The 27867-nt window shown below is 42.2% G+C and overlaps 3 protein-coding genes across 5 annotated transcripts in view; 2 read left to right on the plus strand and 1 right to left on the minus strand.

Annotated features, from left to right (window-relative positions):
* INTS4 (integrator complex subunit 4) overlaps window positions 1-894 on the plus strand; it is a 98312-nt gene extending 97418 nt beyond the window's left edge. The window contains exon 22 of the mRNA XM_060177334.1: window positions 486-894. Coding sequence (XP_060033317.1) covers window positions 486-664 — 179 coding nt within the window. The 3' untranslated portion in view covers window positions 665-894. The remainder of the gene's footprint in view (window positions 1-485) is intronic.
* Window positions 895-8054: 7160 nt separating this feature from the next.
* The window catches only part of AAMDC (adipogenesis associated Mth938 domain containing), a 34703-nt gene continuing 14890 nt past the window's right edge, over window positions 8055-27867 (minus strand). For 2 of the 3 annotated variants that reach the window (XM_007529702.3, XM_060176697.1), the window contains 2 exons: window positions 9609-9704; window positions 8055-8231 (listed from right to left, as the gene is read on the minus strand). In XM_007529702.3, coding sequence (XP_007529764.1) covers window positions 8091-8231; window positions 9609-9704 — 237 coding nt within the window. In that variant the 3' untranslated portion in view covers window positions 8055-8090. Of the gene's footprint in view, window positions 8232-9608; window positions 9705-11572; window positions 11677-27867 lie in introns of all 3 variants that reach the window. The other variant, XM_060176698.1, reaches the window with a different exon arrangement.
* Window positions 14434-15458, plus strand: LOC103119431 (ran-specific GTPase-activating protein-like). Its single transcript, XM_007529705.2, is given in 2 exon segments — window positions 14434-15021; window positions 15024-15458. Coding segments are annotated over 2 exon segments (618 nt in total). The 5' UTR covers window positions 14434-14546; the 3' UTR covers window positions 15167-15458.

The following is a 27867-nucleotide window of genomic DNA, read 5'->3' on the forward strand; positions in this document are numbered from 1 at the left end:
ATTTTATTTGATAGAACAGAGAGAAATTGAGAGAGGTGGAGAGACAGGTGACACTTGCAGACCTGCTTCACCATTTGTGAAGCATGCCCCCTGCAGGTGGGGAGCTGGAGCTCAAACCTGATCCTTCCACATGGTGATACTTGCACTTAACCTGGTGTGCCACCATCCAACCCCCTTCCTTTCTTTTTTACTATATAGGACAGAGAGAAAATGAAAGGGGAGGGGAAGATAGAGATGATGTGGGGGAGAGAGTCACCTGCAGCACTCCTTTACTGCTTGTAAAGCTTCCTCCCTGCAAGTGAAGAATGGAGGCTCAAACTGGGTCCTTGGGCATGGTAACATGTACACTCAACCAGGTATGCTACCACGCAAACCCTAGAAATGTACTTGAAACTGTTTCCATCTTGATACATACAGCCTTCAGTTCATGTTTTATTCTAGCCTAGCAGCTGCTTAGTCTTAAATAATTCTTTTTCTTTTTCTAGAACCATGCCAAGTGGAAGTAAGGTTGCTACTGGCCTACAACTCCAATTCACGCATTCCAAAATCCTCCTGGATTGACAGTGGTGAGGTATCACCCCAAGCAGAAACCAACATTGAGGGCACCATCCCCTTCAGCAAGTCTGTAAAGGTTTACATAATGCCCAAACCTGCAAGGCGCTGAGTCATGAGCCATCTTTATGATCTTGACCTAATAGGGCCCTCTTAGGTATCACAGCGAGATGCCTCGAGCATTTCTTTAGGCTATGGCATACACACATAAGGAAGAACACTTATCATTGCAGTCACACCTGGTATCAAATTCAGGATAGCTTATTTTGTGTCACAAAACCTCCAAATCTACTCATCCTGCCCTCCACCAACATCACCCCCAATAAAGTTGAGAAAATATCAGATTGTTTTAATTCCTTATACTTAAAGAAATTTGTAATATTATAGACTTAATATTTCTATCACAAGCTTAATATTTTTTAAGTATGAAACACAACAGTCCAATTTTCTAGTGACCTCCAAAGAGCCTCCAAAAGTATTGGAGCCAGGGGCTGGGTGGTGGCGCAGCGGGTTAAGTGCACATGGCACAAAAGTACTGGAGCCATAATCTTGTTTCTTAAGAGTTGTGTATTTGCCTGTTCCCCCTCCACTGTAGCTTTGACAGCGATGCTTTTTCACAACAGTTCTTGAATAGCCTTAGACATCACATATCTTGCTGAAAGACTCCATTCCTAACTCAGGGAATAGCTGGGCAAGGACTGAATAAAAAACTGGGAAATCAATCACTTTCACATTAATTAACCCCAAATCACATTCCCCAGAGGGAAATGGCTGCCCTTATCTCTGGAATAAAAATATTAATGAAGATCATCAGGATTGTGGGAAAGGAAGTCTGATGTAGGAGAGTCATTTCTCACTACAGCTCTGATGACTCAAGTGTTGGGGGAGTTGAAGAAACAGTTGTGATGGAAGAACAGTCCAGTGACGCAGAGATATTAACTGTGTGGGTCTTGTGCTGTTCTTTACCTGCTGTTTAATCCTCAAAACTGTCATCTGAAACATAGAGATTAAGTTATTGCTGGAACACGGTTCAGTAAGTAGTAAAGCCTATATTCTTACTCTTTCTTATTTATTCCTTGCCTGGCATATGCATATTCTTTTCTTTTTCATATACGTTTCTTCTAGCTTGAGTGGTTTCTAAGACATAAAAGTTGTTAAGTGTTACATATGTACTGGTCTCCCCCATAATTCTGGTTGCTAAAGCCAATCAAATCAAAGCCAGATATACTGCTTTCAGAAACATGAATTTCATGTCTCGGCTGGACTCATTCAAATGCAAGAAGAATGCAAAGGAAGTATATGAGGGAAAAGTCTTCAGCTCTTCAGTTCTTAAGTCCTCAATTTCTGTCAAATGTAAATGATCATACCTTATACAAGTAAGATCATACTGTTACTCAGAGTTGGAGCTGGGATGGAATTTAAATTCAAACATGCTTGACATTTGGTTGAATGCACTTAGTGTATGTGTGCCAGTGTTATAAGCCTTTTTCCCCCATCAGAGCACTGCTCACCTCTGGTGATGCTGGAGGTTGAACCTGCAACTTTGGAACCTCAGGCTCAAATGAAAGTCTTTTTGCATAGCCAATATGCTACCTCCATAAGGTCTTTTTTTTTTTTCTTTCCCAAAATTATTTTACTGAGTTGCTAGAAATTATTGCTCAATGCCTCTCCAGCTACCTCCTGGTTATTGTCTTTATGACAACTCCACTGCTTCTGGTGCAAATTCCCCCCCACCCCCAACACACACACACACACCTTTGACTTTTTTTCTGATAGAGAAGCAAGGAGAAAAGCTTCACTGCTTGTGAAGCTTCCCCTTGGAGGTGGGGACCAGGGGCTTGAACTGGGGTCCTTGCACATGGTAACCTGTGAAAACTCTTTGTGTGAATTAACTCATTTATTTATTCATTTATTTAGCACTAGGGTTATCATTGGGGTTTAATGCCCACACAATGAATCCACCACTTCTGGTGGCCATTTTTCCCTTCCTTTGATAGAACAGAAAAAAATTGGAGGGAAGGGGGGAGACAGAAAGAGAGACACTTGCAGACCTGCTTCACCTCCCATGAAATTTCCCCCCCTTGCAAGTGAGAACAGGGGCCCGATTCCAGGTCCCTGAGCAGGGGAACATGCATGCTCAACCAAAGGCACTACATGAATTAACTCATTTAAATCTTCAGAATGACCCTGTGAAATTGTTCCATGTCAAGTCACTTGCTAGTAACTAAACCATGCAGCTAGTAAGCAATAGAACTGGCATTTCAACTGCAGCAGTCTAACTTCAGAAGGTGGGGACTGCTATAAAGGGACTAGGAAGAGAAAGATCATCTCTAGGGAGCCAGCTTTTCTGGTATACTCGTCTGTGTTGTACTTCACATGGACATGTCACTAGTGGGCTCTCATGGATAAACATGAGGCCCTAAAATAAAACACCTACTTTAAGATCAAATTAAGCTTGATTCCAAGCTGAACCATTCTACAGCCTTGACAGCACCTGATGATCACTGGATGGAAATATTCAGATCCAAGGCTACTGGGTCCAGGTGGTTACTATGCACAAGGACTCCAGTTCATGTCCCTCACCTTATAGGCAGGCAGGAAGCTTCACTAGTGGTGAAACAGGAATATAGGGGTTTCTCTCTCTCCCTCTCTATGTCCCTTCCCCTTTTCAATTTCTCTATCAAATAAATAAATTATCAAATAAATAATTAAATGTTTTTTAGGAGGTCAGGTGGTAGCACAATGGGTTAGCATACATGGCCCCAAGTACAAGGACCAGCCTAAGGATCCCGATTAGAGCCCCCGGCTCCCCACCTTAAGGGGGGTCGCTTCATAGGCAGTGAAGCAGGTCTGCAGGTGTCTTTCTTTCCCCCTCTGTCTTCCCTTCCTCTCTCCATTTCTCTCTGTCCTATCCAACAACGATAACAATAATATAACAAGGGCAACAAAAGCCGGGGAAATTTAAAAAGAAAAAAAACTTTTTAAAAAAAGTGTTTTTTTTAAAACTCCATGGCTGCTAACTGAGCCCTCATGTTTTAGCTATAAAGCCTTAGTGGAGATATGCTGGAGATATGCAGTGCCCCTTCTACAAAAATTCTCCAGGTTTGGATTCAATCCCTAGTTCTTTTTTTTTTTTTTTAATATTTTATTTATTTATCAATGAGAAACACAGGAGGAGAGAAAGAGCCAGACATCACTCGTACATGTGCTGCCGGGGATTAAACTCAGGACCTCATGCTTGAGAGTCCGATGCTTTATCCACTGCGCCACCTCCCGGGGACCACTCAACCCCTAGTTCTTACCTGTGGTGGGGAAGCTTCACAAGTGGTGGAGCAGTACTGCCGGTATCTCTCTCTGTCTCTGTTTCTCTTACCCTCTTTCAAAAAGAAAGAAAAGGATAAAAATGCCAGCCAGGAATGGTGGCTTTGTGCAGGGACTGATCCCAGCAATAACTCTGATATTAAAGGATATATTAATATTCTCCAGATTACCCCCATGTGGAAAATGGGAGACTTGTGGTTTAAGCTTAATGTCTTTCTCCTAATGTACAAAGTCAGGATATGATCCTATGTCTTTTTTTCTTGTTATTTAAGTGTTTACTTATATATTTTTAATTAACTTCTTTATTATTTTTTTAACCAAAGCACTGTTCAGTTCTGGCTTATGGTGATTCTGGGGACTGAACCTGGGATTTCGGAGCCACAGGCATGAGAGTCTCTTTGCATAACCATTATGCTCTCTAACCCCACCCTTGATTTTTTTTTTTTCACCTGAAGGGTCTTTTGCACCTGTGTGATTGCACCACTCCTAGTAGGCTTCCCCCCTTAAAAAATGTACTTGGGGGAGTTGGGCGGTAGCGCAGTGGGTTAAGCGCACATGGCACAAAGCGCAAGGACCAGCATAGAATCCCGGTTCAAGCCCCTGGCTCCACACCTGCAAGGGATCATTCACAGGCATTGAAGCAGGTCTACAGGTGTCTGTCTTTCTCTCCCCCTCTCCATTTTTCTCTGTACTATCTAACGATGACGTCAATAATAACAACAATAATAACTACAACAAGGGCAACAAGAGGGAAAATAAATAAATATAAAAATTTTTTTTTAATGTACTTGGGAGTCTGGCGGTAGCACAGCAGGTTAAGCACAGGTGGCACAAAGCTTAAGGACCTGCAAGGATCCTGGTTTGAGCCCATGGCTCCCCACCTGCAGGGGAGTGGCTTCACAGGCGGTGAAGCAGGTCTGCAGGTGTCTGTCTTTCTCTACCCCTCTCTGTCTTCTCCTCCTCTCTTCACTTCTCTCTGTCCTATCCAACAACAACAACATCAATAATAACTACAACAATAAAACAACAAGGGCAACAAAAGGGAATAAATAAATATTTTTTAAAAATTCAGAAGCCAGACTTTCCACCTTCTGCAACCCACAGCAACCCTGGGTCCATACTCCCAGAGGGATAGAGAAGGGGAAAGCTAGGGGGCAGGCGGTGGCGCACCTGGTTAAGTGCTCACATTAGAGAGCACAAGGACCCAGGTTCAAGCCCCCCCGGCTCCCCACCTGCAGGGGAGTCACTTCACAGGCGGTGAAGCAGGTCTGCAGGTGTCTGTCTTTCTCTCCCCCTCTCTGTCTTCCCCTCCTCTCTTCATTTCTCTCTGTCCTATCCAACAATGACAACATCAATAACAACAACAATAACTATAACAATAAAACAAGGGCAACACAAGGGAATAAATATTTTAAAAAATAAAAAAAAGGGGACCAGGTGGTGGCGCACCTGGTTGAGCGCACATGTTACAGTGTGCAAGAACCCAGGTTCAAGCCCCTGGCCCCCACCTGCAGGGGGAAAGCTTCACAAGCGGTGAAGCAGTGCTGCAGGTGTCTCTCTGTCTCTCTCCCTTTCTATCACCCCCTTCCCTCTCAATTTCTGACTGTCTCTGTTCAGGAAATAAGTAAAGATTAAAAAATTAAAAAAAAAATAAATAAAATAAAAATAAAAAAAAAAGAGAAGGGGAAAGCTATCGGGAGGGGATGGGATATGGAGATCGGGTGGTGGGAATTGTGTGGAGTTGTACCCCTCCTATCCTACGGTTTTGTTAATGTCTCCTTTCTTAAATAAAAATAAATAAATAATAAAATAAAAAATGTTTTAAATGTACTTATCGGGAGTTGGGCGGTAGCGCAGTGGATTAAGTGCAGGTGACGCAAATTTTAAGAACCTGTGTAAGGATCCCGGTTCGAGCCGCCGGCCCCCCACCTACAGGGGAGTCATTTCACAGGTGGTGAAGCAGGTCTTCAGGTGTCTATCTTTCTCTCCCCCCTCTCTTACCCTCCTCTCTCCATTTCTCTCTGTCCTATCCAACAACGACATCAATCAATAACAACAATATTAACTACAACAATAAAAACAACAAGAGCAACAAAAGGGAATAAATATTTTTTAAAATGTACTTATCTATTTGATAGAACAGAGAGAAAATGAGAAGGGAAGGGGAAATTTAAAAAAATAAAAGACACCTGTAGCCCTGTTTCACCACTTGTGAACCTCTCACCTTACAGGTGGGGACCAGGGGCTTAAACCTGGGTCCTTGCACATGTTAACATGTACACTCCAACAGGTACACCTCTGTTCAGTCCCCACTTCCCTTTTTTAACTCCAGAGACAAAGGGGGGAGAGATAGAAGAAGAGATACACCATAACACCTCTTCTACTGATGAAGCCTCCCCTGGTGTGGATGCTCCCATGTAGTGTGGGGGTTAATCCAAGGTCTTCAATCATAGTGATTGTGCACCCTACTGGGTGAGCTCTCACAGCCCCTCTTCTTTTTCTTTTTAATTGGTGGGAGGGTATGGCCTTGAGGTGGCACAATAGATAGATAATAAGGTGTTGGACTCAAAGCTTGAGGTTCTGAGTTCAGTCACTAGCTTCATATGTGCCAGAGTGATGCTCTGGTCCTTTCTCCCCACCCCCTAATGCAGAAAATAAATCGCTTGTTTTTTAATGGGTGGTACAGGGGCTGGAGTGACAGCTAACCATGTAGGATTCCTGCTTTGCCACCCACCCTTGAGCCCAGGCATCACATGGAAAGTGCTATAGCAATGGAAGAAGCTTTGATGCTATGGTGTATTTCCCCTCTCTGTCAGTCTTTCAAAATAAAAAAAAATACACCAAAGCAGTGAAATCATGTATGTGTGAGGCCCTGGTTTCAACCCCCAAATATATTTATTATGAAAGGGAGGATGGAGAGAAAGAGAATGAATATGACCAGAGTATGGCTTGGCTGTGGCATAAGATGGTGCTGGGGATTGAACCTGAAGCCTCTGAGATCTTAGGCATGCAAGTTAGCTGACCTATACCCTAAATCTTAAAACCCAGATTACAGTATTTTTCCCAATAAAAGTGGAGATAACACTAAGGGGCATATTTTGGCTTTGTATTAAAATGAGTTTTTTAAAAGCTGTGTAAAAATTGAGTGAGCTTTACTGAGAGATGTTATGTAATAAATGCTTAATATACTATACACATGTAATATTTATTGGCGAAAGTACGTATTACACACATAAATATAATGAGTTCATGCTGGGTATGTTCTAGCAGAAATCGAACAAGCTTCTGACAAATTTGTTGTGAAGAAATTCAAATCTCATGTGAGGGGCCTTTTAAATTCCTTTCACCTGAGTTCTCAGGTTGTGAGATATGAGAATTATTTTTGTTTTGATTGATTGATTGGATAATACTATCCACAAAGACCCAGATTCAAGCCCCTTTTCAACCCTGAGGGAGAAAGCTTCATGAGTGGTGAAACAGATCTGCAGGTGTCTCTGTCTCTCCCTCTCTGTCTCCCCCTCCTCTCTCAATTTCTTTCTGTCCTATCAAATAAAAAGGAAACGAAAAAGGAAAAAAATGCTGCTTGCAGTAGTGGATTTGAAGTGCAGGCACTAAGGCCCAGTGGCAGTAAAAAAAAAAAAAAATTGCCAGGGCAACAAAAAGGAATAAATAAATATTTAAAGAATTTTTTTTTAATTTCCACCTGGTGGCAATTTAAAAAAAATCCAGTAAAAAACAGCTCCTGTCATTTCTTACAGAAAGGCCACTAAATAGGACATTTACTCCATCCCCAGGCCCCAAGACAGGGTTTAAGATCAGTAAGGTTATCTTTCTCTTGGATCTCCTAAGGACAAGATCAATAAACCATCATGAAGTCTATTCCTGACTCTACAGTTTGTTTGCTAAGTAAACTTGGACAATCCTAATCAGCTGTATGGTTGGGAAAAGCCACATTTGAAGTTGCTGTTTAGTCTGTGGGTTGAACTCCCTAGGTCAAGCAAAACTGAACCATTTATCAGATTATTAAATATTGTTAAATGTCTCTGACTCCAGGCCACCTCCTAGGGGGGACAGCGGCCTAGTCTTAGTCATCCTTGTATCCCAGAAATAGCACAGGACCTGGCATTGGCAGCCACTCAGAAATGCCAACAGAGGCTGGTCAAAGTGATGGTCTCAGGCACTGCTGCTTAGTGATTTATTCTTTTCTCAAGGTTCCATCAGCAGGTGGAGTGGAAGACACCCCCCACCCTGATGCCCTGGGCAGCCAAAGAGTTGTACTCCTTCACTGCCTGCTCTGTCTGGAGCACCCGCACATCAATGCCTTGTTTCAGGAGATACTCCATGGTTGATGCAGGCACCTGCAGAAGGGAAAAGGCCAGGTGAATAGGGGAAAGACCTCATACCTGAAGCTCCTAGGTCCCAGGTTCAATCCTCAGCACCATCATATGCCAGAGCTGAGCTGAGCTGTGCTCTAGTTAAATAATAAACTTAAGAAAGAATTAGAAAATTCACCATTGAATTAGAAAAAAAAAAAAAAAGCTGTCACTCCATCACCTTGTGTGTCACTACAGAATTTGGCAGTGAGTCCCAAGGAGTCAAAAGATTTTCTAAGAAGTTGAGATATGTATCATGTGTGTGCACACAGCTTGAGATAGTGGTACCAGGAGATAGTTCACCTTGTAGAGTGTTTTTTTTTTTTTTTAACCGGAGCACTTCTCAGCTCTAGGTTAAGGTGGTGCTGGGGAATGAACCCTGGTACTTTGGTGCCTAAGGTATGAAAGGCTTTTTGCATAACTATTATGCTATTTCCCAAGTTCTAGAGTGCACATTTTAGCAAACCCCCAGCCAACAACTGTGAGTGCCTACACTAGGGAAATGTAGAGCAGTGCTGTGATATCTCTCCCTCTCTGTCTCTCTCCTACCTTAAAAAAAAATATCAGTGGAAATGGAAAGAACATGGAGATTGGAATCCATGTAGAATTTACATCGTTACTGGTGGTGTGACCTTGGGTAAGTGAACAAAGTACAGTAAATGTACTGAAAAATATAAAGTGGGATTTGGACGGTAGCACAGTGGGTTAAGTGCAGGTGGTGCAAAGCGCAAGGACCAGCGTAAGGATCCCAGTTCGAGCCCCCAGATCTCCACCTGCAGCAGAGTCACTTCACAAGTGGTGAAGCAGGTCTGCAGGTGTCTATCTTTCCCTCCCCCTCTCTGTCTCCTCTCTCCATTTCTCTCTGTCCTATCCAACAAGGACAACATAAATAACAACAATAATAACTACAACAATAAAGCAACAAGGGCAATAAAAGGGAATGAATAAATAAATAGATATAAAATAAAAACACTATAAAGAACTCTAAAAATCTAAAGAACTTCACACTGACAGTTATAAAGCTTGATGATTAGGAATCTCTGAGTAGTTAGAATAACACTGGCTCAAGGTTAGGTAGACATAGGAGCCATGCTGAGGAAAAGCAGTGTAGGTGCCAGGGAGACAGCATAATGGTTCTGTAAAAGACTTTCATGCCTGAGGCTCCGAAGTCCCAGGTTTGATCCCCAGCACTGCCATAAGCCAGAGCTGAGCAGTGCTATGGTTTTTTTTTTTTTTTTTTTAAAAAAGAGTAGTGTTGACAGTATTACCCTGATCTATCCATTGGCTCAACAAGATGAGAGTATGTGATGTACAGAGGTGAGGACCTGTGTCTAAAACTTAAATCCAAGAGCTAGTGCCTACCTTCAGTGCCTCACTCATCCCTCGGCCAATCACAAGGGTCTGCACACCCTGCTTGACCACATCTTCCACATCTGCTGGTTGCACACCTGGAGAATGCTAGATGTGGGAAGACAAAGCAGGTTGGTTATCTCTGCATTTCATCTTTGAGATGGACATGCTCATGGGATTCATCTATTCACCAGGGAAATATTTAGTGAAGTTTATTTGTGCCAAATTTTGTTTTAGTCCTCCCAGAATACCAAGAAATACAGTGCTGCCCCAAAGGAGATCTGATTCTAGTGCAAAATGATGAAAGAAAAAAAAAAAACTTATGCAGTTTTGTACATGCTACAAGGACATAAGTTTAGGGTATTGTGAGAATGTGATAAAAACATCTAATTGAGATGTGGGAGTTGGGGAAGATGGTGAGGGAAACGATCCCAGTGACGGTGGCATTGAGCAGAGACCTAGAAGATAAACAGGAATTAATCAGGTTGAAGGAAATCAAGAGAACTATGTATTGCTAAGGGTTAGGGAAAAGAAAAACAGCAAACCACAGAAGGATGTGCATAAGTAGAAAATGAAAAAGTGGAAGAAGAAAGCACTAGCACACCATGCTAATGTGGACTGAGAGAAGATCCCTTAAGAGTTTCTACTGTGGAGACCAGGCAGTAGCACGGTAGGTTAAGCACACGTGGCATGAAGCGCAAGGATCTATGTAAGGATCCTGGTTCAAGCCCTGGCTCCCCACTTGTACCAACAAGCGGTGAAGCAGGTCTCTCCCCATCTCTGTGTTCCCCATCTCTCATGATTTCTCTTTGTCCTATCAAACAACAACAAAAGCAGTAACAATAACAACGGCAGCAAAATGGAAAAAATGGCCTCCAGGAGCAGTGGATTCATAGTTCAGTCAGGAGGGGAAAAAAAAAAGTTTCTACTGTTTCCCACTTAACTCTAGCAGAATGTCTATTAATGCTTTAAAGCCTGCTTGTCACTGTAAAATCTTCCCAAGTCCTCCCAGTGATATTTAGGGAAAGATATTTAACAAATATTAATTCAACCGTGGTTGCTTTGGCATGTGCATGACCTAGGTCAAGCGCGCGTATGCACATGCACACGCGCGCGCACACACACACACACACACACACACACACACACCAAGCTGAAGGAAGCTTTAGGACTGGTCTGTTTCACACTGTGCCTCTCTGTCTTATGTCTTAAAAATGTGTGTGTGTGTGTGTGTGTGTATGTTTAGACCTTTTTGGTCTTCATTTCAGTAAAAAGGATATGGAAGTCAAGAATAACACATTCTATATACATATATGAGGATGATGCTGTCAGCACAGAAACTTGAAAACCTTCCTCCCCAAATTTGTCTAGCTCCATTCCCCTATTGAGTCAATAAGCATTTACTGAGCACTTACTCTACACTGTGTCCTAATACTAACTACTGAAATACTAAGATGGGGGCCAGTCAATGGCACACCCCATAGAGCACACACATTACCATATGCAAGGACCTGAGTTCAAACCACCAGTCTTCATCTGCAACAGGTAAACTTTATGTATGGTGAAGCAGTGCTACAGGTGTCTTTTTTACTCTCTCCCTCTCTATCTGCCCCTCCCCTCAATTTCTCTCTGCCTCTATCAAAAAATAATAAAATTTATTTTAAAAAAGCAAAAGCGGGTGGGGTTAGATACCATAATGGTTATGCAAATAGACTCATGTTTGAGGCTCCAAAACCCAAGGTTCAGTCCTCTGCACCACCATACATCAGAACTGAAAAGTGCTTTGTTAAACACACACACACACACACACACACACACACACACTGAGGTGGATGGAACTACAGGGAGTCATGCTAAACAAAATAAGCTCTAAGGAGAAAGACAAATACTAGGTGCTTTCTTCATATGTGGGATATAAAGGACCAAACCAAAGCAAAAGGAACCAGGTAGTGCTCACCTGGTAATATGCATGTTACCATGCATGAGGACCCAGGATCAATCACTTGGTCCCTACCAGCATGAGGGTGAGACACTGCCAAAGATGGTAGAAACTTGCAGGCATGAAGCCCCAGCAATAGCTCTGATGGAAGAAAGAGAAAGGCAGAAAATGAGGGGACAAAATAAAAGCAAATCCTCAAATTGGCATATTGCCCCCAAGTAAAAGATTCTGGGGTAGGTGGGTGGGGAGAATACAGGTCCATGAAGGATGATAAATGACATAGTGGGGGTTGTATTGTTAAATGGGAAACTGGGGAATGTTATGCATGTACAAACTATTGTACATGTAAAACATTAATTCCCCAATAAATAAATTTAAAAAAAAAGCAAATCCTCAGACTGCAGAACTGTGCCCAAAGGTGTAAAAATGGGGTATATGGGAGTTGGGCAGTAGCGCAGCGGGGTAAGCGCATGTAGCACAAAGCGCAAGGACTGGCATAAGGATCCTGGCTCCCCACCTGCAGGGGAGTTGCTTCACAGGTGGTGAAGCAGGTCTGCAGGTGTCTTTCTTTCTCTCCCTCTCTCTGTCTTCCCCTCCTCTCTCCATTTCTCTCTGTCCTATCTAACAATGACATCAATAACAACAATAATAATTACAACAATAAAAAAAAAGACAACAAGGGCAACAAAAGGGAAAATAAATAAAAATTTTAAAAAAGAATGGGGTATATATGTCTTCACCAAAGCAGATAAGATTGGTGTAGAAACATTTTGAAGAGGTGTGAAATTATACCCCTAAAATGGATGTAGTATTTTTTTTTCTCACCAGGGTTATCACCGTGGAATGGTGCCTAAGTGACTCTAACACTCCCAATGGCCATTTTTTTTCCTATCCTCTAGATAGAAGGTGAAAGACAGAAATAAAGGGGGAGAGAAGGAGAGAGACCAGTGTACTGCTCAACCACTTAGAAAGTTCACTCCTTGTAAGTCACTCCCAAGTGGTAGCCCAGGGCACAAACCTGTGTCTTTGCACATGACAAAGTGTGCACTCAATTGGGTTAGTCATCTGCTGGCCCACAACATATATAGTCTTATAAACCACTATTACCTCAATAATAAAAAATACATTTATTATTATTATTATTATTTTGTAGATAGAAGGCAAAGATGGAGAGAGAGAGAGAAACGACAACACTGAAGTTTCCTTCAATGTAGCTCAAACCTGGGTCCCTCACATGGTATCCAAGTGAACAGTTTTGTCAGCCCACAACACATTTTTTAAAGTGTAGTTGTATAGGCATGTCATGGATTAGCAGGAGGAGACTACAGACACACACAGAGAGAGAAGGCTTCCTTATTTGCTCAGCCCAAGAAATAGCATTCCACAGAAGCCAGGTAGCAATACAAAGCAGGATCATATGCAGCCTCTTTGCTGCCTTTCTCCTTATCTCTGATCCCTTGTGGGATATATATATGCTGCTGGCATTCTTTACTTGTTAGTGAATGTTTGAATTTCAGAACTGAACATGAAAGCCAGTCTCTCTCAATAGTCCCCTTACCCCCTTTAAATTTGGCACCAAAAAATGAACTCAGCAACTTGTGCATGCACAATACAAAAAATAACCTCCCAGCCCCATTACTGTCTATCTGCCTTCCTCTTTCTTTCTTTCTTTCTTTCTTTCTTTCTTTCTTTCTTTCTTTCTTTCTTTCTTTCTTTCTTCATTTATTTAGAGAGGGGAGACACCTTAATACTATTCCACCATTTACAGAACTCCCTCCAAAGTTGTCCTTGGTTCTTCTAGGTGGTGCCAGAGTTTGAACCCAAGGGTTCTTGCATGGTAAGGCATATAAACTATTTCTCTGCCCATCATTAGCAACTTTCCAAGGAATTTAGACTGAGATTGTATAAGCTTGTGCTTAAGGGAAAATCAAGGACTATTTTAAGGTAGAACACTTTTATGTCAGTGAATCAGGGCTGGTAAAATAGCTCACTTGAATAGTATGCTGCTTTGCCTCAAGTGTGACCCAGGTTGGTGTCTGGCCTCCACTGAACTGAAGAAAGCTTCAGGGAAGCTGTTGTGTCTAACTATCTGAAAACAACAACAACAACAACATACTAATCAGCAATCAAGGCATATCCTCATCTTGGGAAAGAATGCAGAGTTAATACATAGGTTTCTCTGAAGAGCATCTCTGTTTCTAGCTTTTTCTGTTCTGTACAAGGACCAGAGATTGGGAGAGGTTAAATGAGTTTCCTACGAAGATATTTAGCAACAGAAATATATTAGTATTGGTATTATTTTATGAGAGCATTTCTCAGCTCTAGCTTATAGTGGTGCTTGGGATTGAACCTAGGAATTTTGGTGCCTCAGGTATGAAAGTCTTTCTGCATAATCACTATTCTCTCTCCCTAGCCCTAGGTACATTGTTTTTTAAAGGGTAAAGCAAAGGGGGACTTTCTTTTATATAATTAATTGGAACTGATGTTCTTTTCTGCTACATGGCTCTGATCAATCCTAGAGCCATCCTAAACTGAACAGTAAGGATGGCAAGAACATATTTTTTATTATTAATTTTATTTTTGAGAGAGATGCAGAGAGAGAAACACCAGAGCACTGCTCAGCTCTGGCTTATGGTGGTGCGGGGGATTGAACCTGGGACTTAGGAGCCTCAGGCATGAGGGTCTGTTTGCATAACCATTATGCTGTCTCCCCCGCCCTATATTTTTCTGTGCTGTAACCAATGTAAAAGGCTGAAGAGATTGACATTCCTTAAGTAAATGCTTTTCTTTGAATTCCTTTACTTAACAAAGGAAAGCACTCACTTGGAAGACTGCCATGATCCCCAGACACCTTGCACTTTAGTGTAAAGAAACGCTTGAAAATCAAGTGAGGGAGCGGGCGGACGGCAGGCGCCAGCGCCAGACGCGGAGAGAAGGAGCTATGACCCTCCTCCCAGAGGCCGCGGAGCCAACAATGACCGAGCCAGCCGAGCCGCCGCCGCCGCGCCCCCATGGCGGCCACCAAGGACACCCATGAGGACCATGACACTTCCACTGAGAATGCAGATGAGTCCAACCACGACCCCCAATTTGAGCCCATTGTCTCTCTTCCTGAGCAAGAAATTAAAACGCTGGAGGAAGACGAGGAGGAGCTTTTTAAAATGCGGGCAAAGTTATTCCGATTCGCTTCAGAGAATGATCTCCCAGAATGGAAAGAACGAGGCACAGGGGACGTCAAGCTCCTCAAGCATAAGGAGAAAGGGACCATCCGCCTCCTCATGAGGAGGGACAAGACCCTGAAAATCTGTGCCAACCACTACATCACACCAATGATGGAGCTGAAGCCGAATGCGGGCAGTGACCGTGCTTGGGTCTGGAACACCCATGCCGACTTTGCCGATGAGTGTCCCAAGCCAGAGCTGCTGGCCATCCGCTTCCTAAATGCTGAAAATGCACTGAAATTCAAAACAAAGTTTGAAGAATGCAGGAAGAGATTGAAGAAAGAGAAAAGAAAGGGGGCGGAAATGATAATGCTGAGAAAGTGGTGGAAAAACTTGAAGCTCTGTCAGTGAAGGAGGAGACCAAGGAACCAGAAGAGAACAAGGAGAAAGCTGAGGAGGAGAAGCAATAAGTCGTCTTCCCTTGTTTTCTTTCCCTTCCTTTCTTTTCCTTCTTTAAAAATTTGCCCTGCCCCTCTTTTTCTTTTTTTTTTTTTGGTTTTATTTTTATTGTTTTGTTTTTACAAGGGCTTTATATAAAGAACTGAATTCCAACAATTCAGGTTGTTTTCTAAGTTTTTGCCCTATTGAAGATGACTACAGAAAATCATTCCCCAGTCATGAAAATGTACTGTGCTAACTTTCTTTTCCATAGTGGAAACATTTATAGTCATAAGAATTAGTGAATAAACAACACATTTGAAACCTGAAAAAAAAAAAAAGAAAATCAAGTGAGAGTGCAGAATCATGGTCCTCGGGAGATTCTGGCTGGAGCCAGTCACAGCCCATCAGGGTTGCTGGATCAATGGAGCGCAAGTGATGAATCTGGTTGCTGTGTGCAATATTGCAAGGCTAGGACATCACTCTGCAACAGCCTACCCACAGAGCCAAAGAGATGACAGATGATTTTTCACTGCCTTTCGTGAAGAGAGCTTCACAAGGGCATCATTCTGTTATGGGGACATCCTCAACCTGCCATCAGCTCCTACTCTACTTCTTTCACTCCCTCCGGGCAAGTCACGAGAACTCTTCTCACCAGGAGTATCTGATCCTTTTCCTTTTCTTGATAAAGCCTTCCATCACACAGTATAAGGCTGTAAAAGCTCATTGTCTTTTCCTTGGAGGAAAGCTATTAACTGTGGGGAAGTGTTCACCTGAACAACAGGGGGGGCATCCTACACAGCTCAAACATCCCCCCATTTTATATGGTTTGACAAGAAGACATTCTATATTATGCTTTCAAGGAAGCATTTCCTTCTACCAAAATGAAGCAGCAGAAATGGTTAGCAGCAGGGCTTTTATTTGTGCTGATAAAAGCAGATTCTGGGAGTGAAGGTTAAAGGATGGCTGGAATCTGTCCCCTGTGGACACTGCCTGAGTTACATTCTCATCACTGCTTTCCTGATTAACAGCCTCTGCCCCTCCCTCCCAGGGCAAAGGACTATTTTTGTGCCACAGGTTACTCTGGTAATAAGGGGGAATCAACAGCTCCTTGCTCAGCAGTATTTTTACTTTTACACTTTTATTTTTATAATTTATTTATTTTATTTTAATGAGAGAGAGAGAAAGACACAGAGAAAGAGCAGAGCACTGCTCAGCTCTGACTTATGATAGTAATAGGGACTGAACCTGGGAGCTTGGAGCCTCAGGAATTAAAGTCTTTTGCCATTATACTATCTCCCCAGCCCTATACTTTTCTTGTATATATATATATTTTTTGCCTCCAGGGTTATCACTGGGGCTCAGTGCCTGCACTACGAATCCACTGCTCCTTGAAGCTATTTTTCCCATTTTGTTGTCCTTGTGGCTGTTATTGTTGTTATAACTTTTGTAGTTGTTGGATAGGACAGAGAGAAATCGAGAGAGAAGGGGAAGACAGAGGGCGAGAGAAAGATAGACACCTGCTTCACCGCTTGCGAAGCGACCCCTGCAGGTGGGGAGACAGAGGCTCGAACCCGGATCCTTGCGCTGGTTCTTGCGCTTAATCTGCTGCACTACTGCCTGCCCTCCCAGTAATTCATTAATTCATTCGTTTATTTATTTATTTTCATTTGTTGTTGGGTAGGACAGAGAGAAATTGAGAGAGGAATATGGGAAGATAGAAAGGGGGAGAGAGAAATAGACACCTAGACAACGTCCTTGTGATTCTTACTATGTGCGTTTCCCCCCAGTGGCTCATAAACTTTGCTTGTGTCAGCTCTTGGGTTCTGTCCCCAGTACCACATAAAAGGGCAGACCTGTCGGGGCCAGGCAGAGGTACATCCGCCCTGCCTGCAGGATATTGGTTTAATCCCCACTGGTTGGAACCTTAGCAACAGCTGCTATGGAAGCTTGCTACTTTCGTGCTCTTTTCTTGTCTCCACCCCCTCTCCTAGCCATTTCCTTTTCTGACATGCCACTTCCCTCAGCTACGAGTTCCTTGTCTCTCTCTCTGGCAAAGCTAGTCTGGCAAAAAAAGAAGAGATCTCAAAAAGAGATTAAAAGATACTGAAAGAAAACAACAGAGACCTATGGGACTTCAAAAGAAATAATACAGGCATTATTGGCTTACCAGAGGAGAAAGAGAGGGAGAGGAAGAAAGCATTCTTCAGGACATAACAGCTGAGAATTTCTCTAGTCTAGACAACATCAAACACATAAAGGTCCAAGAAGTCCAGAGGTTTCCAAACAAAATTAACCCAGACTTAAAGACACATCTTTTATAGAATGGAAAGGAATAAGGATAAAGAAAAGGATCCTTAAGGCTGCAAGAGAAAAACAAAGAGTCACCAACAGAGGGAAACCCATAAGATTAGCAGTAGACTTCTCCACACAAACACTACAGGCCAGAAGAGAATGGCAAGATATTTATCGAGTGCTCAATGAGAAAGGCTTTCAACCAAGAATACTGTATCCTGATAGACTGTCATTCAGACTAGATGGAGGCATAAAAAACTTCTCAGAAAAGCAACAGTTGAAAGAATCAACTATCACCAAGCCTTCCCTGAAAGAAGTTCTGAAAGGTCTCCTATAAACAGTCAGGCCACCATAAATATGCCATCTATGAGAACACTCTAAAAATCTACAATAATGGCGTTAAAATATCTTCAGTCTTTGATATCAATAAATGTCAATGGCCTGAATTCACCTAATAAAAGGCACAGAGTAGGAGGATGGATTAGAAAACACAACCCAACAATATGCTGTCTACAGGAAACCCACCTAACTCAACAAACACAGTCTCAAAGTGAAAGGATGGAAAACTATCATACAAGCCAATGGCCCACAAAAAGGGCAGGAACAGCTATTCTCATATCTGACATGATAGACTGTAAAATAAATAAAATTTAAAAAGATAGGGATGGACACTACTTAATGCTCAGAAGATCAATCAAGAGGACTTAACAGTTTTCTTTTTTATATTTATTTATTTTCCTTTTTTCTTTTTTTTTTTTTTTGCCTCCAGAGTTATTGCTGGGGCTCGGTGACTGCACTATGAATCCACTGCTTCTGGAGGCCATTTTTTTCCCTTTTGTTGCCCTTGTTGTTTATCAGTGTTGTTGTTATTATTATTGTTGTCATCATTGTTGGTTAGGACAGAAAGAAGTGGAGAGAGGAGGGGAAGACAGAGAGGGGGAGAGAAAGATAGACACCTGCAGACCTGCTTCACCACCTGTAAAGCGACTCCCCTGCAGGTGAGGAGCTGGGGGTTTGAACCAGGAACCTTACACCAGCCCTTGTGCTTTGTGCCACATGTGCTTAACTCAAAGAGCTACCACCCAACTCCCAGGACTTAAAAATTATTAACATCTATGTACCCAATGAGAAGCCATCTAAATACATCAAACTTATACTGCAAGAACTACAGCAATATATTAACAGCAACACAGTCTCATAGTAGGGGACTTCAACACCCCACTCTCTCAACTTGACATATCATCCATGCAGAAAATCAATAAAGACATGAGGGAGCTAAATGAGGAGATAGATAAACTAGAACTATTAGACATTTTCAGAGTCATTCATCCCAAGAAACTGGAATACACATTTTACTCAAGTCCACATGGGTGATTCTAAGGATAGACCATATGTTAGGGCACAAAGACAGCATCAGCAAATTCAAGAGCATTGAAATCATCCCTAGCATCTTCTCAGACCACAGTGGAATTAACTAACACTTAACAATAAACAAAAGATTAGTAATAGTCCCAAAATGTGGAAGCTCAACAGTACACTACTTAACCAAAGAGGAAATCAAGGAAGAAATCATAATGTTTCAAGAGTTCAATGAAAATGAAGACACAAGCTATCAAAATATTTGGGAAACCAATAAGGCAGTACTGAGAGGGAAGTTCATAGCCATACAAGCACACATTAGGAAACAAGAAAAAGCACAAATAATGAGCCTGACTGCACATCTTAAAGACCTAGAAGAAGAACAAAGGAACCCTAAAGCAACCAGAAGGACAGAAATAAATATTTAAAAAATATATAAATATATATAAAATATAAAATATATACATAAAGTATAATAAATAAATAAATATTTTTAATTGTGTATTTATATTAGATATATGTATCTATATATTTTTGAAAAAATTTTAAAATTTATTCCCTTTTGTTGCCCTTGTTGTTTTATTGTTGTAGTTATTATTTTTGTTGTTGTTGTTGGACAGGACAGAAAGAAATAGAGAGAGGAAGGGAAGACAGAGAGGGGGAAAGAAAGATACCTGCAGACCTGCTTCACTGCTTGTGAAGTGAATCCCCTGCAAGTGGGGAGCTGGGGGCTCGAACCAGGATCTTTACTCCGGTCCTTGCGCTTTGCCCACCTGCGTTTAACCCGCTGAGCTACTGCCTGACTCCCCACAATTTTGGGTTTTTTTTTTTTTTTGCAAAGCTAGCATTATTGCTGAACCTTAATGCCTGCACAAATCTATTGCTTCTAGTGGCCTTTTTCCCCTCTCCTCTAGAGAGAGGGAAACATAAAAACAGAATGAGGAAAGACATGACAGCAAGGTCCACCCATCCTGGTTCTTCTTGTCTAGTTGTTCCCAGGTAGTGGCCCAAGGTTCAGACCTGAGTCTTAGAGCATGGCAAAATATGTATGCTACAAGTTAAGCCACCTGACAGCCCCCAAGGAAACAGATTTGATACAAATAAAATTATTATTATTATCATTATTTCATGATTATAGATATAATTTTACCTTCAGGGATATCGCTGGGGCTCATTGCCTGTGCTACAAATCCAGTGCTATGACAACAAAATGCAAAAAAATGGCCGTTGTTGTTATTATTGCTGCTGCTGCTGTTGGATAAGACAGAGAGAAATTGAGAATCAAGAGAAGAGGGGAAAGAGAGAGGGGAAGAGAAAGATAGACACTTGCAGACCCGCTTCATTGCTGTGAAGTGACCCCCCCTTGCAGGTGGGTGGGGAGCCGCAGGCTTGAACCAGGATCATTACACCTGTCCTCATGCTTTACACCATGTGCATATAACCCACTGCAGGTTACCACCCAGCCCCCTATTATCTTATTTTTTTACCAAAGCAATGCTCAGCTGTGGCTTATGATGGTGCTGGGAATTGAACCTAGAATCTCAGAGCCTAAGACATAACTGTTTGCATAGTCTATTGTACAAAATAAATGATCTGGATACTTATAAACTATGTCATAGATTTCTGTGAGGTGGCTAAAGAATTGGAGAAGGGATTGGGCAGTAGCGCAGTGGGTTAAGTGCATGTGGTGCGAAGCGCAAGGACCGGAGTAAGGATCCTGGTTCGAGCCTCCAGCTCCCTATCTGAAGGGGAGTCACTTCACAATCTTTCTCTCTCCTTCTGTTTCCCCTCCGCTCTCTTTCCTATCCAATAACAATAACAGCAACAACAATAATAACCACAACAAAGATAAAACAACAAGGGCAACAAAGGGGTAAAAAATGGCCTCCAGGATCAGTGCATTCATGGTGCAGGCACCGAGCCCCAGCAATAACTGTGAAGGAAAAAAAAAAAAAGAATTAGACTGGTAGGGGCCATGTGGTGACACACCTGCTTAAGCACTCACATTACAGGGCACAAGAATGCAGGTTTAAGCCCCTAGTCTCAACCTGCAGGGGGAAAGCTTCACAAATGGTGAAGCAGTGCTGCAGGAGTCTCTATGTCTCTATCTCCCCTTGCCTTCTCAATTTCTCATTATTATTATTATTATTTTTTTTTATTATTTATTAGATAGAGACAGCCAGAAATTGAGAGGGAAGGGGGTGATAGAGAGGGAGATAGAGAGACACCTGCAAACTGCTTCACCGCTCGTGAAGCTTTGCTGGGCTAGCTAGCTTTGTGGGTGGGAGACAGACGACCAGAGACTCATGGCTGAGCGGGGCAGCAGTATCTCTTTATTCATGTGGAACACAGCGCAATCTAAACTAAACTCAACTATCTATAATCACAATCCTGTCCTTATATATATATATATACTCACCAAGTAGGGTGGAGACAGGATGTGACGTAGAGAGGGTGGAGCGAAAAGAGACTGGTGCAAATCAGGGTGTACTACGAGAGGGGGCGGAGCAAAAAGTGAGGATTAAACCAATGCCCTGCCCAAGCAGGGCAGTGCTTAGTCAACAGTGGTTATGTAAATAGAATACAGTGTTAAGCAGGGGGGATTAAACCAATGAAACAGAAGGGGGTCTTAGAAGCATACCAACAATTCCCCCTTTCTTTTTAACTAATGGCCATAGTATCAGGAGTGTGAGGTGAACAGAAACCTTTATCATACAGGCATTTTCAAAAGAACTGGCATAAGACATGGAGGAACAAAATAGGGGAGCAGCAAGAACCAGTGTGATGCCAAGGGGAGGCCTGAAGGGGGCGTTTCCTGCCTCAAAGGGCAAGGTCTAGCAGGCGAAAGGACATTTCTTGCCTCTGGGGGCATCTATTGCTTCAAAGGACGTTTCCTGCCTCTGTGGGCATCTCTTGCCTCTGGGGGCGTTTTATGCCTCAAAGGGCGTTTCCTGCCTCTGGGGGCATGACCTAGTAAGGAGGGGGGGTTTCCTACCTCTGAGGGCAGGGCCTGCAGGTGAGGGGACGTGGCCTATAGAGTCCCAAGGCTCTGGCTGCAAAGTCCATGGACTGCTGCTGTCAGTCTTTGAGAAACCCAGCAGCATAAAGGGAAGCTGCTGTAAAGTTGTATAAAATGTCTAAGAGGTGTACCAGTAAGTCCAATAGAAGTGTCATTCCAAAGCAGATGACCACGGAAGAAATGTCAGGGGATGAAACGCTGCATTTCTGTTTCGATGGGGAATGTTAGCCACCAGAATCCCGCTTTTCTGTAGAGAGTGAGCTTTGGAGCCTGTGAATCTGTTTCTTCAGGTCAGGCCAGGTCACATCATTGGTTTCCGGGGGTGCATTGTAGTCATGCCATCTTGTGGGCAATGTCAGAGAACAGGGGTCCAAATGAATTTCCAGGAATTCCATTTGAGTAGATGCTTTTTCATGTGAAGACTTGACAGCTGTAATTCACTTACTTGTCAAACAAAACTTGTAGCTGATTAGAAGTTTACTATAATTGATAACACCATTATAATTGGAAGTCCTTTCTAGTATGATTTTTAAGGTTGTTTAAACAGTTTAAACTCAATAAAAGAACCATGGTTAGAAGCCTTAGGCATGAGAATCATTAACATAATCATTACACTATCTGCCCCGCCCATAACTCATACAGTTTTCAGGATTAAACGTTTCAGATTTATGCCAAGGCATAAAAAAAAAATCAAAGGAGGAAAAAACAATTTTTTGGTTTCTGGATGTCTCTGGAAATCATGGCTGCATCCAGCATTTTTTTTTTTTAAGTTAATGTCATACAAAAATTCAATCATTCAAATCACTCTCTTCTGAAACGCAACTGAAAGCAGACAGCAAACTTAAAATATTCAGAGAGAACAATGAGGGGGAATACGAGAGAAAAGCCATGGCAGCTTTTGCTTCTTTCACCTTGAACCAGATTATCCAGATCTCACCATGTAGCATCATGAGTCCCCAGAGGGCATCCTAGTCCAAAAAGCTCCTCGAAATTCCATTTAGGGTGCTTCTGACAGTTCCTGCAGGATTGTTGCAGGCACCCATTTTTAAAAACTTCTTCCCATCGAAGAAAGAATCGAATCAGGAGAATAGAACTAACCACGTGTCTCCATTCTTGGGGACTGCCAGGGTACTGGAGAAAGCGCTTCAAATTAGAGTAGTCCTTCTCCGTGGGAAACATGCGAAAGGAAGTCCAGAAAGTCCCAGGAGAAATTTTTGTACAAGCTTTACAATCACAGTCATAAGAAACCAGAGTGTGGCCCGAGCAAAATGTAGTCCTTCTCCTCGGGAAACATGGGAGAAGGAATACAGAAAGTCCAAGGAGAAATCTCTGTGCATCTTCCAAGCTCTACAATCACAGTCATAAGAAACCAAAGTTCCTGGTCAGGGAACCAAAGTGTGGCCCAGAGCAAAATGTTCCAGAGACAGAGAAACTATCTCATAAAGAAAGAGTAGAAGCTTTGGAAAACCTCTTCATAAGTAGAAAGGCAGGTCATGGTGGTTTTACTTATCTGGTCTTCTTTGGTCTGCTGCATGTGTGTGGATCCGAGATTCCTGTCCCTGTTTCAGGGTGCCATTATGCCGCGTTAGCTTCACGGGCGGGAGACAGATGACCAGGGACTCATGGATGAGCTGGGCAGCAGTATCTCTTTATTCATGTGGAACGTAGCGCAATCTAAGCTATCTAAACTAAACTAAACTATCTCTAATCACAATCCTGTCCTTATATATACTTGCCAAGTAGGGTGGAAACAGGATGTGACATAGAGAGGGTGGAGCGAAAAGAGACTGGTGCAAATCAGGGTGTACTACGAGAGGGGGCGGAGCAAAAAGACATCATGAACCAGTAGGGATTAAACCAATGCCCTGCAGGCAGGGTAGTGCTTAGTTAACAGTGGTTATGTAAATAGAATACAGTGTTAAGCAGGGAGGATTAAACCAATGAAACAGAAGGGGTCTTAGAAGCATACCAACAAAGCTTCTCCCCTGAAGGTGGGGACTGGGGGCTTGAACCCGGGTCCTTGCACACTATACCACATGCACTTAACTAGGTGTGCCACCACCTGGCCCCTCTGTTCATTATTTTTTAATAATTTATTTATTTATTCATAAGAAAGATAGGTGAAGAGAGAGAAAGAACCAGCCATCACTCTGGTACATGTGATGCCAGGTATTGAACTCAGGACCTCATGGTTGGGAATCCAATGCTTTATCCAACTGTGCTACCTCCCAGACCATTCAGTTTCTCTTAGCCTTTATCCAACAATAAATAGATTTTTAAAAAAGAATTGGACTTGTAAATAAGAGGTCCTAAGTTTGATCCCTGTTATCGTATGTGCCAGAGTGATACTCTGGTTCTTGCTTTTCTGTCTATCATAATAAATAAATATTTTAATGTCTGTTCATTGAAAAGCAATACTATAGGTATCTCTTCATCTCTCTGTCCCTCTCTATCTCTCTTTTACCAGCTATTAAAAAAATGGCTGCAGGAAGTAGTAGAGTTATCATGTAGACACTGAGTCCCAGCAGTAACCCTGGTGTTAAAAAAAGAGGGTGGAGGGAGGAACAAAATATCCACCAATTAGATAATTAGTGCTTTAAGTGAGGTTCAAATCTTGGTTCCAAAAATTAACATTTGTGTAATTCTCTAAAAACTATAAAACAGGTGCATAGAAGTTGTAGAGATTAAGGAGGAGGTTGCAGTTACTATTACTGCAAAAACACTGGTAGTAGGTAATAAATATTCTTGATGTTTCCATTCTATAATCACTATAAAAATCTGTCCGCTTCCTCTGGAAACAAATTAAAAGCTAGTAAGGAAGGAATCACAACATTAACCTGTCTCAAAGAGACCAATACAAAGGATTAACACATTTGTTCAATCATGTTCACATTGAAAAGATCAGTATGGAAGCATCATTTTAACTTCCATTTTACAGGTACTGAGCTGTGTGATTCTAACTCTTGGCTCACCATTTAATGGGTGAAAACATGTGATGGCACACTCATAATCCAGGTGAACTGTGCTAAATCCAATAATAGAGGCACCAAGTACTACAGAAATTTTGAGAAGGGATTTAGCAGCTCATTCTCACAAGGATTAGCAGGAAGTGTTCCTTGGAGAAGACAGTATAAAAGCTAGGAATTGAAGAATATATAAGATTTCAACAGGCACAAAGGGGAGTATGTCATTCTGAGGAAGGAGACAGGTTTTAATAAGGATACAGGGGAATGAAAGATCATGATAGTGATATAAGGGAACAAGGTCTGGATATGCAACTGTCAAGTGTTCACACATCTTAGAAATACAGGACATTGGGGGTGCAGGGAATAGTGCATGGGTTAAGTGCACATGCCATGAAGCACAGGGATGGGTATAAGGATCCTGGCTAAAGCCCCTGCCTCCTCACCTGCAGGGGGCCGCCTCACAAGGGGTGAAGCAGGTCTGCAGGTGTCTCTCTCCCCTTCTCTTCCCCTCCTCTATCAATTCTCTCTGTCCTATCCAAGAACAACAACAGCAATAACAAAAAAAATACAAGGGCAACAAAAAATGGGAAAAATGGCCTCCAGGAGCAGTGGATTTGTAGTGCAGGTACTGAGTCCCAGCAATAATCCTGGAGGCAAAAATAAATGAAGGAAAGTGTGGCCTCTTTCACTCTATGACTTTATGTCTCTAGTTAAAAAGAAAGAAAAAAGGGTAGGGGTGCTGGAAAGACAGAATAATGGTTATGCAAAGGAACTTTAGTGTCTGAGGTTCTGACATTCCAGGTTCAGTCCCCATGCACCACCATAACTTAGAACTGATCAGTGTTCTGGTTAGATAAATAAATATTTCAAAGACATGCAATTGAAAGGAACTATATTATTTTTTTATTAAAAATATTTATTTTGGGACTAGGCAGATAGTATAATGGCTATGCAAAAGGCTTTCATGCTTGAGGCTATTAAGTCCCAAATTGAATCCCTAGTACCACCATAAACCAGAGATGAGTAGTGTTCTGTTCTTTCTCTCTGTCTTATTAGAGTTAAATAAGTAAAATATTTTAAAATACATTTATTGGGAGTTGTGCGGTAGCACAGCGGGTTAAGTGCTCAGGCATGAAGCACAATAACTGGTCAAGGATCCAGGTTCGAGCCCCTGGCTCCCCACCTACAGGGGAGTCACTTCACAGGTGGTTGAAGCAGGTCTGCAGGTGTCTATCTTTCTCTCCCCCTCTCTGTCTTCTCCTCCTCTTTCCATTTCTCTCTGTCCTATCCAACAACAACAACATCAATAATAACAATAATAACTACAACAATAAAACAGCAAGGACAACAAAAGGGAATACATAAATTTACATTTATTTGGGGTGGTGGTGGTACTGCATCTGGATGAGTGCACACATTACAGTGTGCAAGGACCCAGGTTCAAGCCCCTGCTTGCCACCTGCATTGGGGAAGCATCATGATCAGTGTATCAGTGTTGAAGGTGTTTGTATCTCTCCTTTTCTTTCTTGAGATATTTTATTTTATTTATTTATTTTAATTTTTATTATCTTTGCTGGGCTGGCTAGCTTCGTGGTCAGGAGACAGACGACCAGGGACTCATGGCTGAGCTGGGAAGCAGTATCTCTTTATTCATGTGGAACACCGGGCAATCTAAGCTAAGCTATCCCTAATCACAATCTTGTCCTTATATATATACTCGCCAAGTAGGGTGGAAACAGGATGTGACATAGAGAGGGTGGAGCAAAAAAAGATTGGTGGAAATCAGGTTGTGACAAGGAGAGGGGGTGGAGCGAAAAGAGAACATGAACCAGAAGGATTAAACCAATGCCCTGCAGGCAAGGCGGTGCTTAGTTAACAGTGGTTATGTAAATAGAATACAGTGTTAAGCAGGGGGATTAAACCAATGAAACAGAAGGGGTTTTAGAAGCAGAATTAAAAGCATACCAACAATCTTTATTTATTGGATAGAGAGAGCCAGACATCGAGAAGGAAGAGGGCATTAGAGAGAGACAGAGATAGAGACACCTGTAACCCTGCTTCATCACTTGCAAAGCTTTCCCCCTGCTGGTGGGGACTAGTATCTCTCCTTTTTTATCTTCCGACTCCCTCTCAATTTATCTGTCGCTATCCAAAAATAAATAATAAATTAAAAAGTAAATAAAAATAAAATGGGGGGAGTCGGGCTGTAGCACAGCGGGCTAAGCACAGGTGGTGCAAAACACAAGGACCGGCATAAGGATCCCGGTTCGAACCCCGGCTCCCCACCTGCAGGGGAGTCGCTTCACAGGCGGTGAAGCAGGTCTGCAGGTGTCTATCTTTCTCTCCTCCTCTCTGTCTTCCCCTCCCTCTCTCCATTTCTCTCTTTCCTATCCAACAATGACAACAACAATAATAACTACAACAATAAAACAACAAGGGCAACAAAAGGGAATAAATAAATAAAATAAAATTAAATAAATAAATAAATAAATAAATAAATAAAATGGGGCTGGAGAGATAGCATAATAGTTATGCAAAAGAGTTTCATGCCTGAGGCACCATTTTTTCTGAGCAGTGCTCTGAAAAAATAAAATAAAATAAAATATATTTCTATTTATAAGAAAGAGAGAGACTAACAAACCAGAGCTCAGTTCTGTCATGTGTGGTGCCAGGGAGTGAACCTGGGGCCTCATATGTGCAAGTCTTGTGCTCCACTAAGCCACCTTCCCAGTTGTACTGGAACTGTACTTATTTTTCTGTATGATTTATTTATGAATGAGAGAGAATCAGAACATCACTCTGGCATATGTAATGTCCAGGACAACGTGCATGCAAGTTAACATGCAGGTGCTCTGTTACACACCCCAGGTGCTGTGAATATATATATATTTTCCCCCAGAGATAGGCAGAGAGAATGAAAAGATACCACAGCTTCCTTCAATGTGGTGGGGTCTGGACATGAACCTAGGTGACATACATGGCAAAGTAGCACCCTACTCAAGGTAACTATTTCACTGGCTCTCTATATTATTATTTTTGCCTCTAGGGCTATTGCTGGGGCTCGGTGCATGCACTACCAATCCACTGCTCCTGG

Source organism: Erinaceus europaeus, chromosome 17 (assembly GCF_950295315.1).
Source record: "Erinaceus europaeus chromosome 17, mEriEur2.1, whole genome shotgun sequence".
Lineage (NCBI taxonomy): Eukaryota > Metazoa > Chordata > Mammalia > Eulipotyphla > Erinaceidae > Erinaceus > Erinaceus europaeus.